Source organism: Strongylocentrotus purpuratus, unplaced genomic scaffold (genome assembly GCF_000002235.5).
Source record: "Strongylocentrotus purpuratus isolate Spur 01 unplaced genomic scaffold, Spur_5.0 spur5_scaffold_8, whole genome shotgun sequence".
Taxonomy (NCBI): Eukaryota; Metazoa; Echinodermata; class Echinoidea; order Camarodonta; family Strongylocentrotidae; genus Strongylocentrotus; species Strongylocentrotus purpuratus.
In genome coordinates this window covers 7,595,172-7,618,446 of record NW_022145614.1, presented here as the reverse complement: position 1 = coordinate 7,618,446, position 23,275 = coordinate 7,595,172, and the positions used below count along the sequence as shown (strand labels likewise).

The following is a 23,275-nucleotide window of genomic DNA, read 5'->3' as shown; positions in this document are numbered from 1 at the left end:
TATCTTTATGCTTGGTCCTGAAAAGAACTCAAAATCTTGTGACCACTTCTAAATAATTACCAATGCACATGATGCAGAAAATAAAGAGCATTTGCATCACAATTTAAAGTTGAATAAATCATAAATACAAATAGAATATGATTACCGTAAAGGCCATTACAAAATCAGAGAGAAAGTGAAAATGAAAATCTTTTTTCTTGAATAGTCTGTTAATACAAAGTCATAGAAAACAGAAGGTACATCAGCTCAATATATAAATTCCTGTTATACTTCTATGAAAATAGATTATCAAGCAATAAACAATTGGTCTATAAAAAATACCCCTCCCTCAAATATGCACCAGATCACCTATAAATGAATTGAATAAAGAAACAAGGTTAAAGTAAAGATTAAATCAATTGATATCAAAATTAGGTGATAAAATAAAATATAACAGTATAGAATAGTATTTTTAGTTATTCAAAGAATTCCAACTGGCAGCCAAGAGGCTGAACTACATGGATTTTACAAGGTAAAATGACGAAAGACAATTTTCTTTACAAATTGGTACATATACCATAGTAATACAATTATATGATAATATGAAGGAAAGAAATAGAGAGAGGGGGAGAGAGAGAGAGAGAGAGAGAGAGAGAGAGAGAGAGGGGGGAGAGAGAGAAAGAGAGAGAGAGAGAGAGAGAGAGAGAGAGAGAGAGAGGAGAAAGAGAGAGTGGAAGAGAGAAATTGAGAGACGAGACTGAAAGGAGAGAACAAAAACACAATGATACAGAGGCAGAAGTGTGGCAAATAGTGTAGAGAAGGAGATTATAAATTACATAATAAATGAGGTAATATCCTTTGTACTGAACTTGTGCAACAGAATAGACTGTATACTCTATTTCTTCTTTATCATTGATAAATACATCTTTATTTTTATTCTCTATCAATGAAAATATATAAGGACCTGAACAACATGGCTGAGATTTCTTTACATTAACAATTTGCGCCAAGTGTAAGTCTTTATTCAAAGGCTGTTTAACTTTCTACCAATCAGGATAAACATTTAAGACTTGCATTTACTTTCAAGAGTTGCATGTTACATGTGATGTAAACTTTTTGAAGCAAGAAACCATAATTATCCAGCCTTGAACACAAAATTCCATTAAAATTCCATCTCATAATTCAAAGGATACTTTCTTGGTTTTCTGTAATGTTTGATTTCATTCAATATCAAAAAGATACAAATAATTCTTCAAAATACAATTCTTTTTAATAAAAATGACATAATTCAATTAAATTTAATACATGTGCAATTCATAAGAAACTAAATTAAATCAGTTATATTATAAAATAAACATATGCACAAACATATCTAATTCTATAAAATTTCAACTCTCTGAATTGTTTCAGAGAAATACTTCACTCTTCTATATACTCTTCTTCAAAAGATACTGCAAATTCTAAAGTGATTGGCACAAACTTAAAGACATTTACCTTTCTGATCATAACAATGGCACAAAAACAGGGAATCTGCATAAGAGTAGAGGGTTTCCAGCACCAATTTTCTAAACCCTTGCCTTCTTTTCCTTCATGTATGATAACACCTACATACAAACAGCATTACAAGAATTATGTTCTCAGCTGTAAACACATGTATTGTATAACTGTATCAAGAACTGGCAAGCACTACGGTACTGTTTAATAAAAGCATAGGATAGTATATTACTATTCCATTATATTCTGCATAATGAATATTTTGAAAGGCAATAATATTCACAATAAGGAATACACCTGTTTACAACAGATAGAAAGAATCTAGGCATTGGATTGAACAGTTGTGTGTCACCTGACCTATAAAGTACTGCTGTCTTAACATTCTCAAACCCTGTGATGATAATATTGACTGGCTAATTTGGGGGTGAAATGCAATTTTTTGTTGTTTAATTTTGGGGTGAATGAGACCGCATTACCCTCAATATACAACCAATAGAACTTTCTTGGGAATAAAAATTAAAAAAAATAAATTGCATTTCACCCTCAAAGCTACTTAATATCAAACAAATATGTGTTGTTTTTAATAAAGAGATATCCACCACTTTTCATATACTAGTACTAAGAGTATTCCGAAAATAGCCAATGCACGAGACATTTTCAACAAATAACTTATTTTATAGATTTCAATATACTCAGTAATCTTTTACGTTGATAATGCTATGGAGATGTGATGCTAGATGTCACTTGATAAGGATCCGATAGAAGCCAAGCCCTAAAGTTACACAACCAAGAAGAGTTCCTGAAAGAGAAAAGGAAAGACATTTTAAGGCCCGTTCAGATATGCAGCAGCAAACGGCCACTAAAAACCCCTGCATTTTTGGGGGTGTATAAATGAATGACAATTTAGAGGAGTCACTGCGGCAAAATTTTGTGCCACTCCGCTGCCTTTTTAATCTAAACCAATCACATTTCTACAAAGTTAACATAAAAAATGACGTCACAAGTACAGCCTGCTCACCAGCACCCTTTTTATTTAATCTAGCACTACAAGGATATTGCAAGAAACCGGAAGCTCTAACGTGGGATACCATAGGATCGTATTACTGAACTTTGTTTTATGTCTTCATTTGCTTCCAGTGTCATAACTGGGGGGTTTTGCTAGTTGAGATTATCTCTTGACTTACCTGCAAAGTATTTGATCATATCTGTTTTCGTAGCTTCTAATTTTGCTGTCATATTGGCGACCTCTGTTCGTATCGTCTGTGTAACCGACTCTATCTCTTGTTCTTGACCTGCCGACTGAAGAGACAGAGACAGAGAGAGAGAGAAAGAGAGAGAGAGACTTAGTCTATGGCAGGTGTAGGGAGTTTCAAGTTACTATTAAACTTTCAGTTGTGGTACATCATAAATTCAAAGTCCTCTGCACATCAAAATGACTAAAGAAGAAAAACTGCAGAATGGCACCATGGCTCTTTCTACTATGATATTTTGATATGACTCTTTAAAAACTTGGTTTTCAGTTTATCCCTGGTAGCAAGTGAGGAGGAATGAATAATTATTAGAGAAAATATAATTTACTTTTAACTGGAGAAAATGTATCTGTATTTACCATGAAACAGATTTCATGTTAATAGAAGCTGATCATAAGAAACTTCCTAAGGCGAAAAAAGTACATGTAAAATGAAATGGTAGAAATCTCTATGCAAACAAAATACAGACATACCATCTCAATAGATCGACTCCTCTCCAGATTGATGTCTAATTTCACTGTGTTGGCAAGTTTTTGGATTTCATCCTGTAAAGAAACAATTTATCAAATAAAAGCTATGATATATATATATATATATATATATATATATATATATATATCTGTAATCTGTAAAGCACTTTGAGAGGGCCTTCGGTCCTGAAAAGCGCTATATAAGAACTAGCTGTTATTATTATTATTATGATCATCATCATCATCATCTATCACCAATTAATTTATTTCACAGATTTCTTACTGATTACGAATTGCACGGCCCAGACATGCTTTTATATTAAATAGAATTAATGTGCACAATATTCCAGTCTTTCCAGCAAAAAAAAAAACTATATATAAACAGCGACCACTTGACAATCAGAAAACTTATTGGATTTTGTAGCTGGTATGGACCACTTCGGTTTTATTTTGAATAGGTCACTAGATCAGTGACAGATGCATACCAAACCAGAGCCTAGTCCAACCTAGTTATAATATCTCACTAACAAAACAACTTTCTGACAGATCTGGGGGGTGTTTCACAAAGATTCTAACTTGAACTTATCTCTAAGTTGGACATAACAGTTATGGAAAGCCCTTAGCATCTTTGAAAATATTTTTGTAAAAGTTATTTTAAAAGGCATAAAATGTTGATTCAAATCATTCATATTTTCTATTATCAAGGAGATTTAATTTTAAAAAATCTAAAATACTTGAATTCTCCCTTTTTAATATATTTGTTTTAAAGGCTACAAATGGCTCCCTCCCCATAATTGTTAAGTCCAACTTAGAGTTAAGTTCGACTAAGGATCTTTGTGAACCCCCCCCCCCCCCCCTGGTGAAGTTACATCATGGGTTTGGCTACTTTTCAGAAATGAAACAAAATCCTTGAATGTTAATCTTAAAAACAAAAATGGGTAATTGGAGATGACAAAGAAATCTACTTACAGCTAGTTGCTGCCTGAGTTGGTTGACTCCAATTACCAATTTCTGTTTCAGAGGGAAATAATAAAGATGACATGATTAAAACATGAATAGTGCTGCATTCAAAGACAAAGCCTAGATGTGCTTTTTCACAGGACATGTAGAAAGAGGTACAATAAAAGAGTCATTAAAATCAATTGTGACATAGAGTAATGATTATTTTATTAATATTATTATTACTAGTTTTTTATTTTTTGCTCGACTATGAAGATGTTATATGGTTTCCAGACATTACTTGGTTCATGATCTTGCATTAATGAAGTATCTCATCTATTTTTTTAAAGATAAAATAGTACATACTTGAAACATAAAATCTGTACCAAATGGGAGTCAGCATATAATTTTGAATTACTATAATAATAATAATGTTAATATACAAGATTTGCAAGGGGCCAAATATACTTGAAATCAAATGCCCAATGCTACTGATATGGGTCAGTAATAGTAAGGTATTGTGTCCATGAGGCACTTCACTTCTACAGCAGTGATTCAGCATTGCAATCAACATAGCATTGGAGGTATAACATCAATCTCAAGACAATAATTATTTGTATTTCCTTACCTCATTCTCACTTCTCAGAGCAGAGAACTCACTCTTCTCTAGAATCACCATGTCTTTCTTAACAGAGGCTATGTGAGACATCACTTGCTGGAGCACTATCTCCTAAAAATCACACAATGAAAAGAAACATAATCATAGATAGACTCAAATTTCATATAGAACCATGAAGAATTGAAGATACCATTCCCTGATTTAGTTAATCTATTTACTGGAAATATTATATTATTACTCTTGCAGACATTATTTTAGCATGGCATTAGCATTTAAGAAATTCCTCTCTACCAGCTACCTATCTGGGTCTTGATTTGCAAATGTGGGTTAATGTTTTGTTAAAGGGTATTGGTGTTGAGGCCGGGTCGCAGGGTAAGTAACAATGAACCATGTGATCTACTAACTGTGATCCACAAACCACTAGACCTCATTACTTCTATCCATCTTGATTTAAAAGTATATGCGATTTGCATGTAAGGCATACAATAAAATGTAATGTGTTAAAGAAATATACAAAGAACCATTCAAAATGTTAAATGGAACTATTGAAAAAATGTACTAGATTTTAGATTAAGATTGAAAAAGGAAGAATCAGAAATTTCCTGGTTTCATCATGAACTTATACTATGGATTAGGAGCTACAAGTTTCAATTTACATGCATTTTCATGAATGGCAAAATTATAACATTATTTTAGAAATGAATGCATGCACTTTTAATGTCAATATGTTGCCATTTCAGAATGTTTGCGGTGTGTGATTTTGGTAAGGCTTTTATTTACAATGGGTTATGAGATGACTTCCAATAATTTGAAATCAGCTCTACTCTCCATATCTTTGAAACCTCCTCCCTTCTTAAACCATTGTCTTTCTACCACATCAATTTTACGTAAATTAAGTTGAGCTTACTTTGGATAATGGCTATATTGCTTGCACAAACTTGTAAATAACAATATGTAAAAGACATTCATTTTACCTGTTGATGTTTGGTCACAAGCTCTTTCTGATTGAGCTCAGTATTTTTCTTCATGATACTGACCAAGATCCCAGTAAGACATTCAGCTTGTTCAGCTGTCAAACCTGAGGAGGTGCATGAATAATGAAAACAACTTCATGAATATAAAATTAAATGGCTGATTAGGAAACTGAGTTTATGCCATATCATGATGGTTACTATTACTTTAAAAAATCTAAATACCAAATTAATAAAAGTCATAAAGACAATGTCATCACTAGAATTGAAGGTGTTATGAAGTTAAGATTATGCTTTTCTCTTTAGAGAAGAAAAGCAGCAAAATAACAAGATTGCTTTCTAGAAACAGCCAAAGGCTGCTTAGAAACACGTCCTTATGCACTTTGATTGAAATTATATCTGAGATGATTGCAAATAGAAACACATTTTCACTATTCACTGTCTACGTCTGAAGCTCGCATACCGGTAACTGCATCCTTCATTAATGATATATATCTGTAAAGCACTTAGAGACTTATGTATTAATTAAGCCAGACTTGACAAACACTGGAAGAAGGAGCAATATCATTCACCCTTCTCCCAGTTGACACTCCAATTATGACAATCCTGATATGACCCAGCAAGCAAGATACAGATGTAAAATGGTGCATGACCCAGAAGCTGGGACATCTCCCCCCCCCCCCCCCCTGAACTTGAAGTTAGACCTGGAAGCTTGGCAGCTGGAGACGGCTTTCTTCCAGAAGCTTTGGTATTCAAGGTATTCAAGGTATTCGAGTGGTATATACAAGTGGTATGTTATTATTATTATTCATTATTTTAAAACTTCAAATACGACATGAATTTAAATTAATATTTCATACACTCACTACTGTGAATAACTTTCAAATTTAATTCATCTTCTATAAATAAAGGGACAGTTAAAACTTGATTTTCAATAAAAAAAAGAGAAACACAGTCATGTTATCACTTTCGTATTGAACAAATATTGACCGTTTTGATCATTGGTTAAATCTCTTAATGATATCTCAATTATCATATCTTTTCATCTTTTATGTTGTATGGAGTGAGAAGAGATTTGATATCATCTCTTGAGAAATTAAATGTTTCAATTCTTATGAGCTAAGAATGAGGGCAAAATATATCTTAATAACTGCCGATCAAGCAGACAAAATAGACAAAACTTACCACTCCTCTCTATAGCTTTGACTGTAGAGTGAGTATCTATGAAGATCATGTTTGGTGTTGTAACATTTTGACACATGTGCCTTTGGAATAAAAGTGAACCTGCAAAAATGCAATCAATTAATCAGATTAACATCACTCTTTATTATCTTTATTCTTATTAATGTTCTCATTTGACTTTACATACACGCATTAGCATTGGCTACTAGACTCTGGTCTAAACTAAAAAAATAAACTGAATAAAGTCAAACTTAGATATAACCATCATAGCTGCATTACTATCCTGGCTGTGTATTAAAAACTGTTCTAGAGTATTGATTCTCAACATTTCAAACACCACTGAGCTGACACCATAGAGATAATGAGTATATATCCGTATATGGCTGGCACTGCACCGACTATCAACTCAGCGAGCAAGATCAAGAAGCATTACTGACATGCAGTAGGGTCTAGACTATCTCTAATATTATTATTATGGGAATAATTTATGTCAATTTGCAGCGAAAAGAGAGAAGAAAAATAATCAACAGGCCCTAGATAAAAGTACACGTCTTGTCCAATGTTTACTGTCGACAATTCTTGTCGTCAATGAAAGCTGTTGGTGTTGTTCTTCTACACATAAAAAGTCACACACGGGACTAACCATAAAAATAAAAGGACGATTTATTACCTGTTCACTCCTTATTTGCATTCAAAGTGACTTACCTGACATACCTAAAATAGGAGTATGATTTTTTGATGTTTTGATAGTAAAATTCGGTACAATTCTTCCATTCTGTACTTTCGAAATCTTGTCAAATATGTTTTTGACGACATTCGACTTGCGCATGGGGGCTGCCATTTTGAATATCCCAGAGGCCTTTGCGGGATTTTCTCACCGACCTTTGTTTGCGAAAGAAAACGCATGATTGGTTAATTGTAGCCAACTCTTCGTAAAACTCACTTTGATTGGACATAAGACCGCTGCGGCCATTTTTAAATAACAATCGCGCATATTCAACTTCCGCATTTAGACGAGCAACCGGAGCTACACTTTGACGCTGGAAAGTGATCGCAGTCTACGTAAAATTCACTCATTGAAAGGGTAATCAACTTAAATATAAATGGCGTCCCAGAATTTGGATCCTGCTCTGGCCGCTGCAGCAGCAAGAAGAAAAGACAAATCTTGCGATTCACCAAACAAAAAAGATGGGCATTCCGTCAGTACGAGGTAAGTCATCAAGTTAGTTAGCGGGGCGGCGCGGCGGATGGGTAATCCAAGATCCCATAGGCCATACGCATACGGGCCCCGGTCCATTCCATCTGTGCTTGTTCACAACTCAGCTCTGTGACTCCGGCGTGGAGATAACTAGACAGAAATAACCATCTAGTAGTAGGCTAGTATTGATCCTTCTTTAATAAAACTGACATTTGTCAACATTCCCCATAGTACAGACGATAACCCATGCGGTTCACACAACGTCAACGGGGGGAGATTGAGCTGATTTTGTAACACTTTTGGTACGTAAACTTTCTCCCCCATTTTCAGTAGGGGCGCTGGTCCGAGAATGAGGATCGTCCTCATAAACAAGGATATCCTCATAGTCATAAACGAAGACAAAATGTGTCCTCAAAAATGAGGGTCGTCTGCATTTTCGAGGATGTTTTTTTCATCGGCGCTCTGGGGTTTTCATGTTACAGAACGGCCCGCTGGCGATGCCAAAAATGGATTCCCCGGGGGAAAATAACCCTAGTTGTCCGTCTACTTTTATGGGTTGTCCGTCTTCCCAAGGATTTATTGCTCATAATGTGAAGGTCTCTGTACAAAGTCAATGTAAATTGCATCAAGAAAATCATTGCAGAATCCGTTTTTTGCATCGCCAATGCGCCGATCAAAATGAAACATCTGCAAAAATGCAGACGGTCCTTATTTTTGAGGACGCATCGGTCAGTGTTAAAGAAGACGATCCTTGTTTATGAAGACGATCCTTATTCTCGGACCAGCGCCCCTACTGATTTTTCTATCTTTAGATCTAATTTTCTGATCCATAAATCAGACATAAGAAATTATGGGTATCTCCTACTTAGATCTAGATCTATTTAAAATTCTTAAAATGTTAATAAAGTTATTATTGCAAGAGCAAAATTTACGGGCTTACTTTTACTAACTGAAACTCCAGCCCAGGGAATCGTTAATCGGAAGGCGTCGGAGCTCCAGAGCCCGTTTCTGGAAACGATTCACACAGCGGGTTTGGTCACATTTTTTTCGCAATGTAAACAGGCAACTACTATTTTGACTTAGTCTACAATGTTTTTTGAATCCTCTGGGCATCTTTCCAACCACTTAAAAATAAAATTATAATTGAAAGAAGTCTTCGGAGGGGAAAGAAAAGGGTGATTCTTTCGTCCTAAGACTCCTAACTTGACGATTCATCCATGTTACTTTACTTTACTTCAATACACGATGTTGTATGTCTAAGCCTGTTGATCGATCAAGGATTCTTCCATGGTTACTGCTATTTGTGGAGGGAGGAGGTTGTTGTAATTGTATTGTCGAGAGGTCGAGCAGGGCTTTGTATCTTCGATTCATGCATATTCAGCAATTTTGAGCAAACGGTGCTCTAGAATATCATGAATATTCATATTCCCTGCGCTGATACCGTGCTAGACAAAAAAAAAAAAACTGTGATAACGCCATTACGAACGTGTAGATGGCGCACAGTTTTTCCTTCATAATCGTTTTGCCTTCGGCGTAGACTAGAAGGGATGAGATTGATTTAGATGACTCCGTGCACAGCGAGAGTTTAACACGGCTTGCAAGATTTCAACATGGATGTCGATTTTGACCCATAATTTCCTTAAAAGGGACCATTAAACGGATTTTTTTCAGTCAAGTTGGTAAGTGGAACCGATGTAGTATAACCTTCTCCTAATTTTAAATAATCAATGCATGAGGTAAAATGACATTTTGGGGGATTTTTCGGGACAAAACGCTACGACTGAAATGACCGTGGCGTTATCAAGGGAATGTGTATAGACGGTTTCCGACTCTAAAGAGAGAGCCGGCCGACCCTACCCCAATAAGAGGCTAACAAACGAAAGAGACGGAAAATTCGGTCTAATACCGTGCATGCGTAATGTCTCTGCGCCATGTTGAATCGACAATACAACATCAATGAATCGTCGGATTAGCCCCATGATAATTTGATGAGTCATGAAATTCCTGCTTTCGGTCATCTTGTAGCTTAAGTAAAGTCCTTTAAAATTGTTGCCATGTTCATTAAAAAAAAATTATGAGAGTGTCGACTAATCTGTCAAGATTTAAAACGCAAAGGAGAATTCTTGACAAAGATCAAACAAAAATTGTGTAGGCTAGAAGTTTTCTCAGATTTAGGGAGTGGGTTACCATAAACCAAGTATTTCACTACCACTACCAGTACAAACTCTACATGTTGCATAGATCCAAATGACATGTAAAGAGAGACATTGCATCATGTTTTTGGTTTTTTCCCTTCATTTAGCTTTTCTTTCACAGTGCTTTTCTTTCTCTTCCACTATAGATTGCAAAAAGAACTGATGAGTCTTATGATGGTGAGTAACATTAAGAATTAATTTGAAGATGAATTTTAGGACATGTCTTTAGGAGTATTGTGTATGGCTTATGTACTGATACTGGTTTAAAAAGTATGTAGCTTTCAACAAGTTTACCTCAATATCATCAGGAAAAAAAAATTGACGTAATTTACAGAAATGCTCACTCAGTTACCAGCAAAACAAATAATATGGTAAAACATATTATGGACGGGCTACAGTAGGCTACATAACCTTTCGTCACAGTGTTGACAATCATCTCTGTCTCTCTCTGTCTCTCTTTCTCTCCCCCCCCCCCCCTCTCTCTCTCTCTCTCTTTCTCTCTCATTAAGTATTAACAAAATAAGACTGGAGTTCCTTTATGCATATTCTTCATAACACTTGGGAGGATTTTTCTTAGAATAGCAAATTTAAATATTTTACACTAAGTCTAAGTTAACTACCAAATATTTTGTATGAACATCTCTCTCTTCTCCTGACGACTTAGTAAATTAGTCAAAGTTATGGATTTTTTAATTTATTGAGATTATCAAAGAAAAAGAAAAAATACATTAGTTCATTTCTTTTTCCTTGTAGCCTTAAAATATATGAGTTATAAAGTGGAAAACAGTTTTCAACTGCTACACAAAATGTGTAGTACTTACATTTGTGTATTGCCACATGAGGCAACAAAGTTAGAAACCAAACTTTCATTTACCTGGTACATATGATTTTTAAAATTTATTCATTAATTTTATTTATTTGTGGTTAGGAAGCCTCAGAAATTTTCAGTGAGGATATTTTTCATCAGGATTTATGTAATGATTATTCATCTATTGGCTCATTTCTTGGAGGTAAACTATTAAAGATTCTTTTGAAAATTACTTTATATGATGCGTTGGTAAGTGAAAGTTAACGTAGTATTTCTTTTAAGCCTAACCTTAGACATGATTTTTATGTCCTCTTTAATTTGATAGAAATGTAGTGGCAAAGGAATCTCAGCTTTTCCAGAAGATGACAACATATTCAAATGGATTGGGACAATAGAGGGGCCTGCAGAATCGGTAAGAGTGATTATAATTTATTCACTTATTGCAACCATGGGTTGAATTCTAATCTAGATACAAAAGGAAAATAAAAATGATTGATATGAAAAGCAGGAAGTTTCCTTGTTATTAAAAGGAAAATGCTTTAATCAGATTGCCATAATACATGTAGCTCATTTTCTTATAAATGGTATGCAGGCTACAATTTTTAGTCCATATGCATGAGCCCTATTTTTAAATATTGAAGATCTGGGTCCTGTCTTACAAAGAGTTCATATTAATCGCAACTTATTTGTGATTTCGATCAATTGCAACTACGTATGTACATAAGAGATAGGAGATTGCAAACTTGAGATTGATTTGGATCAATTGTAACCCTTTGTAAGACAGGGGCCTGAAGATACATTTTGAGTGACTGCTTCATGGGAGCCTGTTAGTATTGAGCCTTGCTTTGATGCTGTGAGTGAGAAAAGGCAGGAAGCTGTATATTTTCATGTTGGTGGTATTTAACCCCTTTCACACAGTTCCTCTTTGTTTAGTAGCATATTTGTAAAACATAGGTGACAACTGACAAGTCAATGCAAGCATTTCTGTTCTGTGCATTTGTTAGGAGTTTTATCAAAGGCCTTCCCCTTCATCCTGTGATTCTCTTTGATCTATGATAAGCTTTTCATTGTCTTCCTATTGCCCTACATCCTTTGTTTGTGGGGGGGGGGGGGTGGGGCTAATGAAGGCTCAACTAACAGGCTAGTGCACAGCATACTCCCAGTAGGCTCCAAAACTCTAGATGTTTCCCTCAAAAGGAGGTCCATGACAACAAAAAAGGCAATTTAAATCTGTACCCTTGGACTTGATGTAAACAAATTTAGTGTGGACTCTTGGGACTGGATATGTGAGAGCTCATTCTAAATCTTTAACTGTGTATTCGGTTAGAATGAAGCAGATCTGCTAAATTCAAAGCCAACCTTTTTGATTTGTTTCCAACTGTATAGCTACAGTTATAAAGAACATACGTGTAATACAATAATGATCAGTTATTTCCTATTTCTTCTCTTTTAAATTGTTATTTGCAGGCATGAAAACATTGCTTAAATTCCAAAGCAAATACATGTATCCAATTTGCTAAAAAGGTTTCGTGTGTCACTCAACGTTTTATTATATGAGCACATGGGTGCAATATAACATTTGTGTATTGTCTAACGAGTACAGACTGTGCACCTCTCTTCTCTATGTGTAGTAGTGTACCCATTGTTTTAGATGTGCGCCTTTGACATGAAGGCAACCTGAATGTAATTGACAGGCTTCAAAGTAAGAAGGCATAGGACTACAAGTACCCTCAATATTATAAAATACAAAATACATTGTACCCTTAATCCATTGTTCAATATTTGTCCACCTTGACCTACAGCATTGGTGAAATAAAATTAAAAAAATGTGGAAGTTTTTGGTTCATTTATTTTGTTACATTGAATGCCAGAGCATATGATATTTGTATAATGTTTTGCCATCCTATTTCATTTTATATCATGAGTAATATTATGATACTTATTATGATAATTATTTTGATAAAACAAGATATATAAGTAACCATCTCAGATGTATCCCATTTAGTTGATATTTTTTCAACTTGTTTATTTCTCAACTTGATTTTATTCCCTACTAGGTTTATGAATCTCTGAAGTACAAGCTTTCACTGGAGTTCCCATCTCGTTACCCTCACGTCGCTCCAACAGTCAAGTTTGTCACCCCAATATTTCATCCTAACGTCGACAACGATGGCAATATATGCTTAGACATCCTGAAAGAAAAGTGGTCAGCATTGTACGATGTCGGCTCACTACTCATGTCATTGCAAATCTTATTAGGAGGTAAGTACCCTAAAATTGTAACCAATGTTATTTTCAAATGTCTGAATGATCTAAATAATAGATGATGAATCATTTCTTAAACAATAGAATTTGGTGGGGAATTTTCGTTGTTGCTGTAAACAAAGGCAGTACTGTATTGATATATATCAGTGGCATAGTTTCACTTGAACTTTGATACCGGACATGAGCAATGTTTACAAATTTCCACATATCATCTTTTGTCTATATGCATGGAACTCTGGTTGATATTTTCAAAACACGAACATGTATGCCATTGTTATTTTTCTTCATTACTTTACTTTTTTTTTTATTGCTTGTTCAAGATCTAGTTCAATCAAAACATTGCAGTTTTTCATTTATAATGTAAAAAGATAATGGATATATAAAGTTATTATGAATACATAAAAATGAAGATGCACATCATGATCATCCAGTAATATATAAAATTTAATGCACTTTGTCTTAGTTTGTATGTGTATTGAAACAAGTTACTATTTACTCTCTGTTTTTTTTCATACTTATCTTTCTCTATAGAACCCAATAATGACAGCCCCCTCAATGTTCAAGCTGCAGAATTGTGGACCAACCAAGCTGCCTACAAGAAGACAGTACTAGAAAAATACCATAAAGCAACATCAAAATGATTGTGTGGGATCATGTGATTCCTTGTGTGACAGATTATATTTATTACAGACTATAACTACTAGCAAGAGTTAACTGTAAAAATGTACATACTGTAAATAAAACAAAATAAGTCTGCTTCCAATGTATTTCTAAAGAGAGACAATGGTATACCGGTAGGTACAAAAGTAGTAGAAGCAACACTTCAAGAATGAGAGAAAACTTAATCCCAGTGGAAAGACAGATGCTTTTATTACATTTGTTTTTACTGAAATTAGATGTGATACCTGACAAGAGGATACAGTATAATTTTTAAAGTTTATTTTTAGTTAAAAACAGACTTAGGTTACAATTGGTATGTTTTGTATAACTGCCAGAATAGATATGATAGATTTAAACGTATTGACAAAGCAATGATACCTCAAAAGTTTTCTTGGAATTCTGAAAAAGAGCAGCTGTTTTCTGTAGGAAATGAGAAACTATGTTTTTTTCAAATGTCATAATTCAATAGAAACAGCTTTGCTTTTGTCATTATTTAGAGAAATTTCAGCTACTCTGGGTTTCAGAGTCATGTTGTAGCCCTTTTGGAGTTATTTTGCCAACCAGGAGCTGCAATGTCTTTAAGATTTTTAGGCATCAACAAAGAAGTATATAACTATATGATTTACACACTCCCAAGAATATAGACTTTTTCATGGCAAAAGTTCAAACATGCAAATTACCTAGAAAACAAGGGGGAAATTACTGTATTTCTTTGTCTTTATTTACACACAGAGCAATAATGATCTACCTGAAGGTTATTCATTTCTAGCAATTTACAATGCACATATCTCCTAATCTCATCCTCATTTGATATTTTTCTGTTTAAAAATTGCTTTGTTCAATTGTTTTGTTTCAATATACTTTTGTGCTCGGTCCTTTCATTGTTATACAATGCAGTCAACTCTAAATAATACATGTACTGGTTTTTTTTTTTTTTCAATTGCGGTATAAATCATGAAGAGTGAAATTATACACAAGAGTTGATTCTCATTGCTATTAACTTGTTCATGTTCAAGGATACTATTCAAATACCTCTGCATTTTTGTTGGGAGGGGGGAGGGGGGAGGTGGGATGGGGAATTGCCATACTTGTCAAACATATATGTGTTTACTTAGAAACTATTCTTTAACAATTTGTTAGTTTTTAAAACATGGCTTTAAAAAATTATGTGTCAGATTTGTATTTCATCTCAAATATTGTCATGTCAGGGCCGTGTTGCATAAAACTTACCATTTATCATGGTAACTTTGCCATCAATGGCTACTACCATGGTTACAGGGCTCAACAGCCAATCAAAATCAAGGTTTCCATGGTAGTTACCATTGATGGCAAAGTGACCATTAATGGTAAGTTTTGTGCAACAGGGACCTGATCAGTGTATATGTACATGTATTTGTTTACGTTAGCAACCCTGAAGAACTTATCTACCACGATCTGTTTCCAAGCACCAACGATATATTCAAGCAATGGATGCAGCTCCTCATATTGCTGCCTATAATATGGTCATTCATGTTGGCTGTATGCCAAGGGGATGTGTATACTATAGTACGTGTCCATGGTAAACAACTGAATATGTGTGTGAGTGTCATTTTATAATGTTTTTATATGTACAAGTAAGCATTCAATAAAAATGTTGAAATAAAAAACAAATCTTCTGTTTATTTTGTTGTGTGCATGTTGTTGTAGAATATTCAGTACAATTCTAAAATCACGGAAACCTTTCAGGTACAATACAAAGTTTTGGTAATCGTTCGTTCGTGTCTCCTTAGATCAAGATTACTGTAATCTTGATCTTCGGAGTAGTTGCTACAACCCCACCCCAGCGTGCCCCCATTTAAAACAATTATACAGTTACAGTTAACAATACATTTAATTAATAGTATGAAACTATTAAAATTACTCTCATGTTACGGGAAAATATGGTAATATTTCAACAGGATTGAAATATGAAATCTAAAATTTGCATTACCATTGTGAAACCTAGTGTTAGAATAAGCAACTTTGAAAAATCTGGGCTCTAAAACGCTAAGGATTTTCGAGAAATTCTAATATTTATCGGTGCCCCCGATAAATTTCAAATAGCGCCTATTGCCATACGTTTTAAAGCCAGGAAATCTCAGAGTATGCAGTTCTGATATATAATTTCCAAACGGGAATAGAACATATCTTTGATTTTAGTAAAGAAACGTTGTTTTGAAGCTAAAGTATTATCAATCATGAGAGGGAGCTATACAACAAAGAATTTATTCACAATTTCAACCTCGACAACGATCATTGAATATTGCAGGATCGTACATGCTTCCAATATGTTCATTTGAATCAAATTTGTGACCCCAAACCAAAACTTTGTATTACCTTTAATTCCTTTTTCTTATATTTTTACAAAAAGTGACACAAATCATGAATAGGGATACCAGCAAGTCTAGTGTTTGGATGAATTATCTCAATTTCATTTCTTTGTTGTTGCATGTTTGTAATGTGATCAAAGAGAATTGTAATAAATCAAGCTTGGAAGGAAAAATTTGTGTCTTTTAAAGGCTTGTTCAGATATGCGGTATTGAAACTGCAGCGAAAAGAAACACACCAGTTGTTTTTTTACGTGCAAATGATGGCAACTGAGCGCAACAAAGGTCTGTGTGTATTCACCGAGGTCATCATTTCTGTTGTAAATGCTACGGTTTTGCCATGTCATATCTGAACATATCTTTAATCCTGGATGGAAAAACCGTATACATGAAATAGGTCAATGCCATCTTTATCCCTTCCAGTACTCGATTTTATGCCCCTATTCTTCCCATTTTACTGAGCATTTATATCTTTAAATCGGAGTACAAGTATAATATCATTCAAATCTATAAATACCTTTTCCAGTTCCCTTCAAGGTCTTAGATGGTAATCTGCACAATGAAAACATGTTCCACATTCCCAAAATATTAAGCAACACTGCATTTACTCTTTCAGAATGAATATGAAATCAGTTGCTTACCGGTATAATCTCAAGGCATCACAATTATTTTCAAAATGAATTTCTACTTCTCTTACTGCCAAAAAGAAAACATACCTCTAATTCATGTTTGCTCTGAACTTTCCTTTCAGCCTTCTTTCCTTATAAGTTTTTTCTCTTCCTTCATCTTCCTTCATCTTCCTTCTCTCTACTCCGCTTTCTCTGTGCCAAACTATGTGTCCTCTCTCTCTCTCTCTCTCTCTCTCTCTCTCTCCTCCCTTCCTACCCCACCCCCTCTCTCTCTCTCTCTCTCCTTCCTCTCCATCTCTTTCTCTCCTTAACCATTTCTACATCAATGCCCAATTATGCCATGAGGCTTAGCTTTAAGGATAATGTACTTCCTGATTTGAATTGCTTATCAAAGCAAAATCTACATGTATCAAGTTTGAAACTGGTACATTGGGTCTTTGTCGTCATCTCTGTTCTCTTTTAACAAATCTAAATACAATACTTAAGAACTTGCAGTCTCTGTGCATTGCACAATAAACATACAATACAGACAAAGCTTACCCAACAAGTGACGCATGACACATTATTTTCAAGTCATAAACATTTTCACTTTTATTATTTTTTTTCCATCTTTACTCAAATTTCATAAGATTTTTCTCCCCTTGAACAACTCCTGTACATAAACATGCACGTAAATTAAAAATAATAATAAAATAAGAGAACCACACATTTCAATGTCAAATTCCATGAATGAGGTACTGACAGACCCAAATTTCTGCTACGTAACACTAAGCTCATAATGCATTTAATACAGTAATCTGCAAGTTACTGAAGGAAACAACAGCAGATATAATCATTCTAATAGTGTATGGCCCAGTGTGGGCCTAGAAAAATGAGAGAGAAGAGAGCTGTACTAGCAACAATCGAACGCTAAGTTGAAGGAAAATGTTGGTAGAAGACCTGCGAGATGGATAAACAACATCAAGAGTTGGGAAGGTGGAATGAGAAGCAAAAGGGGCTATGATATAACATAGTAGTAATAGTGTGCCACCCACAATGGTATGATTCCATCTCCTAAAGATGCATCAAACAAAAGTAGTAAATGGTCGGCTTTTTGTAAGAGTTCGTGACTCGTCAACATACCTAAAACCTGAAATCTGTCTAGTCTCATGTTTTTGAAAAGCCTAGTTTTGAACAGTGGTAGGTTCATGTATCAAGTTTGATTACAAAGAACACTCACTTGTCCTTCAAGCAAAGATAACATGTAAGAAGTTGGTCACAAATGCACACTACTTTTCATTATCTTGATACTTCAATATTATCTAACTCCAGCTGTTAACTGCGAAATGATTCTTTAGGTAATTGAATTCTATCCTATCTTCACCTTGGTTACTATAATCAACTTGCTTCTTGGCATAACAGTTGTTAAACAGAGAGTGAATTTGAAAGGAATGCATATCTGACAGGCAAAAAGACGTTTCCGCGAATTATGATTGGGCCAGCTGTCACTATAAGATTATTTGCAATTACTTCCAAACAAACTATTCATAGAAAAGCTATCTTATTAACCATTCGGAAGGTGAATGATTATTGTTGGATATGATATTCCATCTTTTAAGAGAATAACATTGTAAAGATATGAAAAATTATCATTTTATTTCAGTGACATCAAATTAACTTGCATATCAACTATTGCTTCCAATTTTTACGAGCTACATGTACTCGTGGACTGTGGATTAAACATTGTGCACAGCGATTCCTGGCATACAATATTTGAAGGGTAGCAGGTAAGGTACGTTTCCTTCATGAAATTAAATTATGTTACAACTTACAAGATCAAGTGAAAAATATATATGAGCTCAGTGTTACATAACATATAGCTTTCTCCAAAATGAATCAAACGATTCTATACTGTTGTCAACTCATACTCTCTGCTTTATCTACACACACAAAATCAAGCCATATAATAAATACAACTATTTTCATTTCACTATATTTTCATCATGGTGCATACAGAAAAATAAGAAGAAAACTCATTTGGTTTGATATAAAACCCTGACTTATAGATCTCTAAGAAATCAGATTTCATGTGATAGTGAATAGTAATAATAATAATAATATAACAATACATTTTCTTATAATAGTTTTTTACTTTAATGTAGCATCACAATTGGTTGCATGAATCTTTTTTTATTTCATCACTTTCAAACATGAATCTATACAAGAAATTGAGAAAAATACTGCTCTATAACAAATCATGATGTGGCCATCTCATACATACACACATACACACACAATGATCCAATGTACAGAACCTTGCCGAAAAAACAGACACTCCTGATTTCAACAATATGTTGAATATGTCTGTGCATTTCAAAGATAGGACAATTAAAAGAAGGCCATTGAGAAGAGACCAGATACAGATCTGGTAATAGGTCTGTCTTCATTTTGCAGAATTAGATTACTTGTGTAAAAGTGTCGTGATCTAGAGGATAAGTCGTCGGACTATAGATTACAAGGTTCGCAGTTGGAATCCTACTGCGGCAGTAATGTCCTTCAGCAAGACATTCATCTACATTTGCCACTCTCCACCCAGGTGTTAAATGGGTACTGGTCAGAAGGGATTACTTGAATGCTGTGAGCATCAAAATCAGTAGCCTAGCAGAGCCAGGGTAATTTTGGAGCGTCTTGAGCAAATATGCAATATAATTATCAGGATTGATTATGACTCTCCTGCAACAGTGTTGAGAGAAGTAACAAATGGTACATCATGTTTTCAATGAAAGTGTCAACCTACCAACCATCCCATCCACAGACTGCGGATGTCCTATATTGACAGCAGTGATACACTATAGACTCCTACAGGAAATCATATGCTGCAAATCCCTTTCATCAGCAACATACAACAAGGTACCATCTCTGAAGTCAATGCTAGTCCACGATACATCACCATTTTCCACCATTGTTGAAGCTGATGTTAGCGAGATATACTCTACTTTAAATGAAAGTCTAATGTTTCACCAATTCTGTAAATTACTTTCCTCCCATGTCCCTGGGTTCTCAGATAGCTGATGGTAGAATTGAAGAACACTAATCGTATTACTAGGTATATGTAGACCAATTTTAGATTGCATACAAGTTAAAGGATACAATCTTCTCAGAGTACCTCACAATGAACTATCCCATTCAACTATTGTCAGCTGTAATGTAATAGTCAGAGATTCCATACACTAGTTTTTGTATGATATGTTGGCCAAACCCAAGAATTCAAGGATCTAAAGAGTAAACTTTGTCCAGATAATTGCAGAATCTCCACAATATTTATTACGGAGATTTTCTTGGGTGTATGAAGTATTAAGGTGGTTCTTTTTCTCAATTGAGCCTTGGAAATCCCTCGTTTACAGACATATTTATTGTAAAGTGTAACTCAAGACAGATATTACAAAAAAATAAAACATGACACAATTTTGTAGAGATATTCAGTTGGGTTGGTTACAAATGCAAATAAAAAAAAATATTCTTGCAATTGATATTACATTGAATCTGATCATGATGACTCCTGTACAGCATAATTTCCATCTTCCTGATAGCAATTTATATATTTTTTCCCTGATTGAAATGGAATATTAAATAAAAACAGAATATAAAAGAGAGAAAAAATGAAATAACTGATTCTAAGCATAATTCTATGCAAATAAGGCTGTAGAAAATATGATCGAAAGAAGAAATAAATGATGTAACTAAAAAGACGATGAGAGCAATAATGGCTATAACTAAAACTGACCAGCATCACATCCCTAGCGGATAGGTAAGAACTCCATTTTTATTTCTTTTACGATTGTAGTCATGATAATTTGAAAGGTTTAAGGATTGTACATGCCTAAACTCCAAATTGACTGAACTTGATCTGATGACTAATTCATTCAATTAGCCAGACATCCGTTTAAGAAATGGCCTATAAGTTACAGAATCTTTCAAGTGAGGGAAATATTATAAAATGGAGTTTACAAAAAAGGACAATGTTATAAAACAATCTAACACACAAAATATTTGCAATACAATGGACATGATGGACTGAAGAGTAAAAAGCACAGTATTTGAGTAATAGTTTTCACACATAGCTACATTGTACCACTTTACACAGCAATCTTCTCCAGTCCTCTCTTCCCAAATTCAGTTTCACCAGTCTCTTACCAGTCTCTCATCTCTAACATTAGAAGGAGTAATGACTGATCGAGAACAATCTCATGTTATTCTTGATGGGAATTAGTTGAATGTCAAATCTGGTATGATGTCACGTTGGAACATTCCGTTGTGGTTTGTGCAGCATTTGGACGAATTCTCATCTATCCTCGAGAGCACTCCAAGGGGGTGTTTCACAAAACTTGTCATCAGTGACAAATGACAGTTTTTGTTATAAGCTACTGAAATCCTTGCTTCTGATTGGTTATCAGCAGATTTGTCCCTGATTTTTGTCATCTGTCATTGCAAAAAAGCTTTGTGAAACGGGTCCCAGAAACCACTGCATGGAAGATGATCTACAAGTATCCACAAGGCTGGCGTACGAAGCTATGCTCTCCATCCAGTCGTGAAAGGGCGCTTCCTTTACAAATCAGCCAGATGCAGTTGATCCAGGCCAAACATCTTACGATCGATCTCCGGGAGAGCATTAATCCTTCGTGTCGGATCAATATCAGCTCTCGTCAAATCTTAGCAGACTCGATCATGTTCCCGTTGATGACTGCATGTGATGTGTAGTGCCAAACTTTGAATAGGCATCACCAGGGCTAGCTCAGAGGACACCGGTAACTGGATGGTATCCCTCTCCAGGCTACATCACAAGCAAGAGATCAGATGACGACTCCAGAATAGAGCCTTTCCTGGGCTAATGATCCGTTGGAGAGAAACATTCTTTCGTGAGACAAGCCATGTACTGAACACCCAGTCCTGATTAAAATGCACAAACTCTCACTTTTGACCACATCAGTAGGTAATGTCACGTCCGGTATGAATAGAGAGAGATACACGTTTACATGCGTTCATCTCGGCTCCCGGTAAATCGTCTTCATAAGAGTACTTCGTGAACAGAGGCAGCATTATCGTGTTATTGAATGATCTTACATTGAAGAGTATATCTTAAGTCACTCTGCACAGAGTCATGAATGAGGCAGCACTCAGGATGGATGGGGAGATGAGGCAGGACTGTTGGTGGAATTGTATGTGACAGGGAGGGGACAGGGGTTTGACATACCGGTAGGCAGAGGGAGAGGGAAGGGGGGGGGGCATTGTGTAAACAGGGGCAAAACAGGTGTAATTTACCAAACAATAAAGAAAACACAAGGGTATGTGATGGAAGTACATTAACTGGAATGAATGTAAAAAGAACAGGTTATTTTTTACGGCCAAGGCATATAATATAACTAGGAATTGGGCTAATATGAAATATAATGAAATCATGTCAGGGAAAGTAGAGGTAATTTGAGGAGATTAAAAACCATGTATTTGAAAAGCTGCAGTATAATATTTTTTAAAGAATATTAGGTTGACCTCATATATTAACAATAAGTTTTTTTTAATCAATCAAATAAATTTCATAGGGTAAGAAGGTTTCACATATTTAACAATCATGATTCCAAACAAATTGCAGAGTCCGGCTCTCAAGATATCAATGAAAATTTGATCTGAATTCTTGGATGAATAATAATTCAAGTGGGACTACTGCGTACAACAATACACTGGGGTGAGCATGGAGGCAGGGACTGCAAGAGCTTGGGTTCCTTCTAGTTTTCTAAAAAAAACAGAAGATTATACATTTAAACGCTCAGTTTAAGACAAACTCAGGGAAGGGAAGAGGTGGGAGGAAGGGGACGAGGAGGAGGAGGAGGGGGAGGGATGGGAGGGAAGGAAGGCCAGCATTAGTTGGTGTTAATGGTCTACTCCTGAGGAAGCACAGGACCCCAGAACCCTGCTCCATACTTGGACATGAGTTTGATGGTCTCCTTCACATGGCATAGGGCAAGCTCCAGAGGCGGGTGCTTGGGCATGTTCTGCGATTCTGTGAACAGAGAAAGACAAGATATGTACATGTTTCAGCTGAGTGGTAGACACAACAGGAGTTGGCAATGTTCATAATTATTACAGAAAAAAATTAATGTTTGTATCTGCTAAAACTTCCACATCACTTTCCAGAAAATATTAACAATGTCTCTGGGCATTGGTCCACTGGAGTTGTTTAAATATGTCAAAAAATTGTCCCATATTTTATTCTTCCACTTCTCTATAGATTAAAAAC

The 23,275-nt window shown here is 35.1% G+C and overlaps 3 protein-coding genes across 4 annotated transcripts in view; 1 reads left to right on the top strand and 2 right to left on the bottom strand.

Moving 5' to 3' along the window:
• Window positions 1–881: 881 nt before the first annotated feature.
• Window positions 882–7,753, bottom strand: LOC580215 (mitochondrial calcium uniporter regulator 1). 2 transcript variants are annotated; one of them, XM_030975411.1, is made up of 8 exons: window positions 7,610–7,753; window positions 6,908–7,006; window positions 5,726–5,829; window positions 4,761–4,862; window positions 4,163–4,204; window positions 3,197–3,268; window positions 2,658–2,772; window positions 882–2,272 (listed from the first exon to the last, which is right to left on the bottom strand). In XM_030975411.1, the coding sequence occupies exons 1-8, from the start codon at window positions 7,743–7,745 to the stop codon at window positions 2,214–2,216; spliced, it is 729 nt and encodes a 242-aa protein (XP_030831271.1). In that variant the 5' UTR covers window positions 7,746–7,753; the 3' UTR covers window positions 882–2,213. The 2 variants fall into 2 exon arrangements, with proteins under 2 accessions (XP_030831271.1, XP_030831272.1); XM_030975412.1 differs by having other exon boundaries at window positions 7,619–7,753.
• A 132-nt stretch (window positions 7,754–7,885) lies between these two features.
• LOC590901 (ubiquitin-conjugating enzyme E2 C) lies at window positions 7,886–15,676 on the top strand. The gene is made up of 5 exons (XM_790487.5): window positions 7,886–8,114; window positions 10,444–10,474; window positions 11,431–11,517; window positions 13,163–13,367; window positions 13,902–15,676. Exons 1-5 carry the CDS (start codon window positions 8,008–8,010, stop codon window positions 14,009–14,011), a joined length of 540 nt encoding a protein of 179 aa, XP_795580.1. The 5' UTR covers window positions 7,886–8,007; the 3' UTR covers window positions 14,012–15,676.
• A 4,551-nt stretch (window positions 15,677–20,227) lies between these two features.
• LOC579137 (ran-binding protein 10) overlaps window positions 20,228–23,275 on the bottom strand; it is a 51,407-nt gene continuing 48,359 nt past the window's right edge. The window contains exon 12 of the mRNA XM_011677019.2: window positions 20,228–23,038. Coding sequence (XP_011675321.2) covers window positions 22,917–23,038 — 122 coding nt within the window. The 3' untranslated portion in view covers window positions 20,228–22,916. The remainder of the gene's footprint in view (window positions 23,039–23,275) is intronic.

Excerpts from the sequence above, each read along its gene's own strand:
- LOC580215 (XM_030975411.1), bottom strand. The coding sequence starts at position 7,745 with ATGGCAGCCCCCATGCGCAAGTCGAATGTCGTCAAAAACATATTTGAC. Across the intron at positions 3,269-4,162 it reads AACTCAGGCAGCAACTAGCT|GATGAAATCCAAAAACTTGC; the intron begins GTAAGTAGATTT and ends GTTTCTTTACAG. Across the intron at positions 2,773-3,196 it reads GGAGTCGATCTATTGAGATG|TCGGCAGGTCAAGAACAAGA; the intron begins GTATGTCTGTAT and ends CTGTCTCTTCAG.
- LOC590901 (XM_790487.5), top strand. The coding sequence starts at position 8,008 with ATGGCGTCCCAGAATTTGGATCCTGCTCTGGCCGCTGCAGCAGCAAGA. Across the intron at positions 8,115-10,443 it reads GGGCATTCCGTCAGTACGAG|ATTGCAAAAAGAACTGATGA; the intron begins GTAAGTCATCAA and ends CTTCCACTATAG. Across the intron at positions 11,518-13,162 it reads TAGAGGGGCCTGCAGAATCG|GTTTATGAATCTCTGAAGTA; the intron begins GTAAGAGTGATT and ends ATTCCCTACTAG.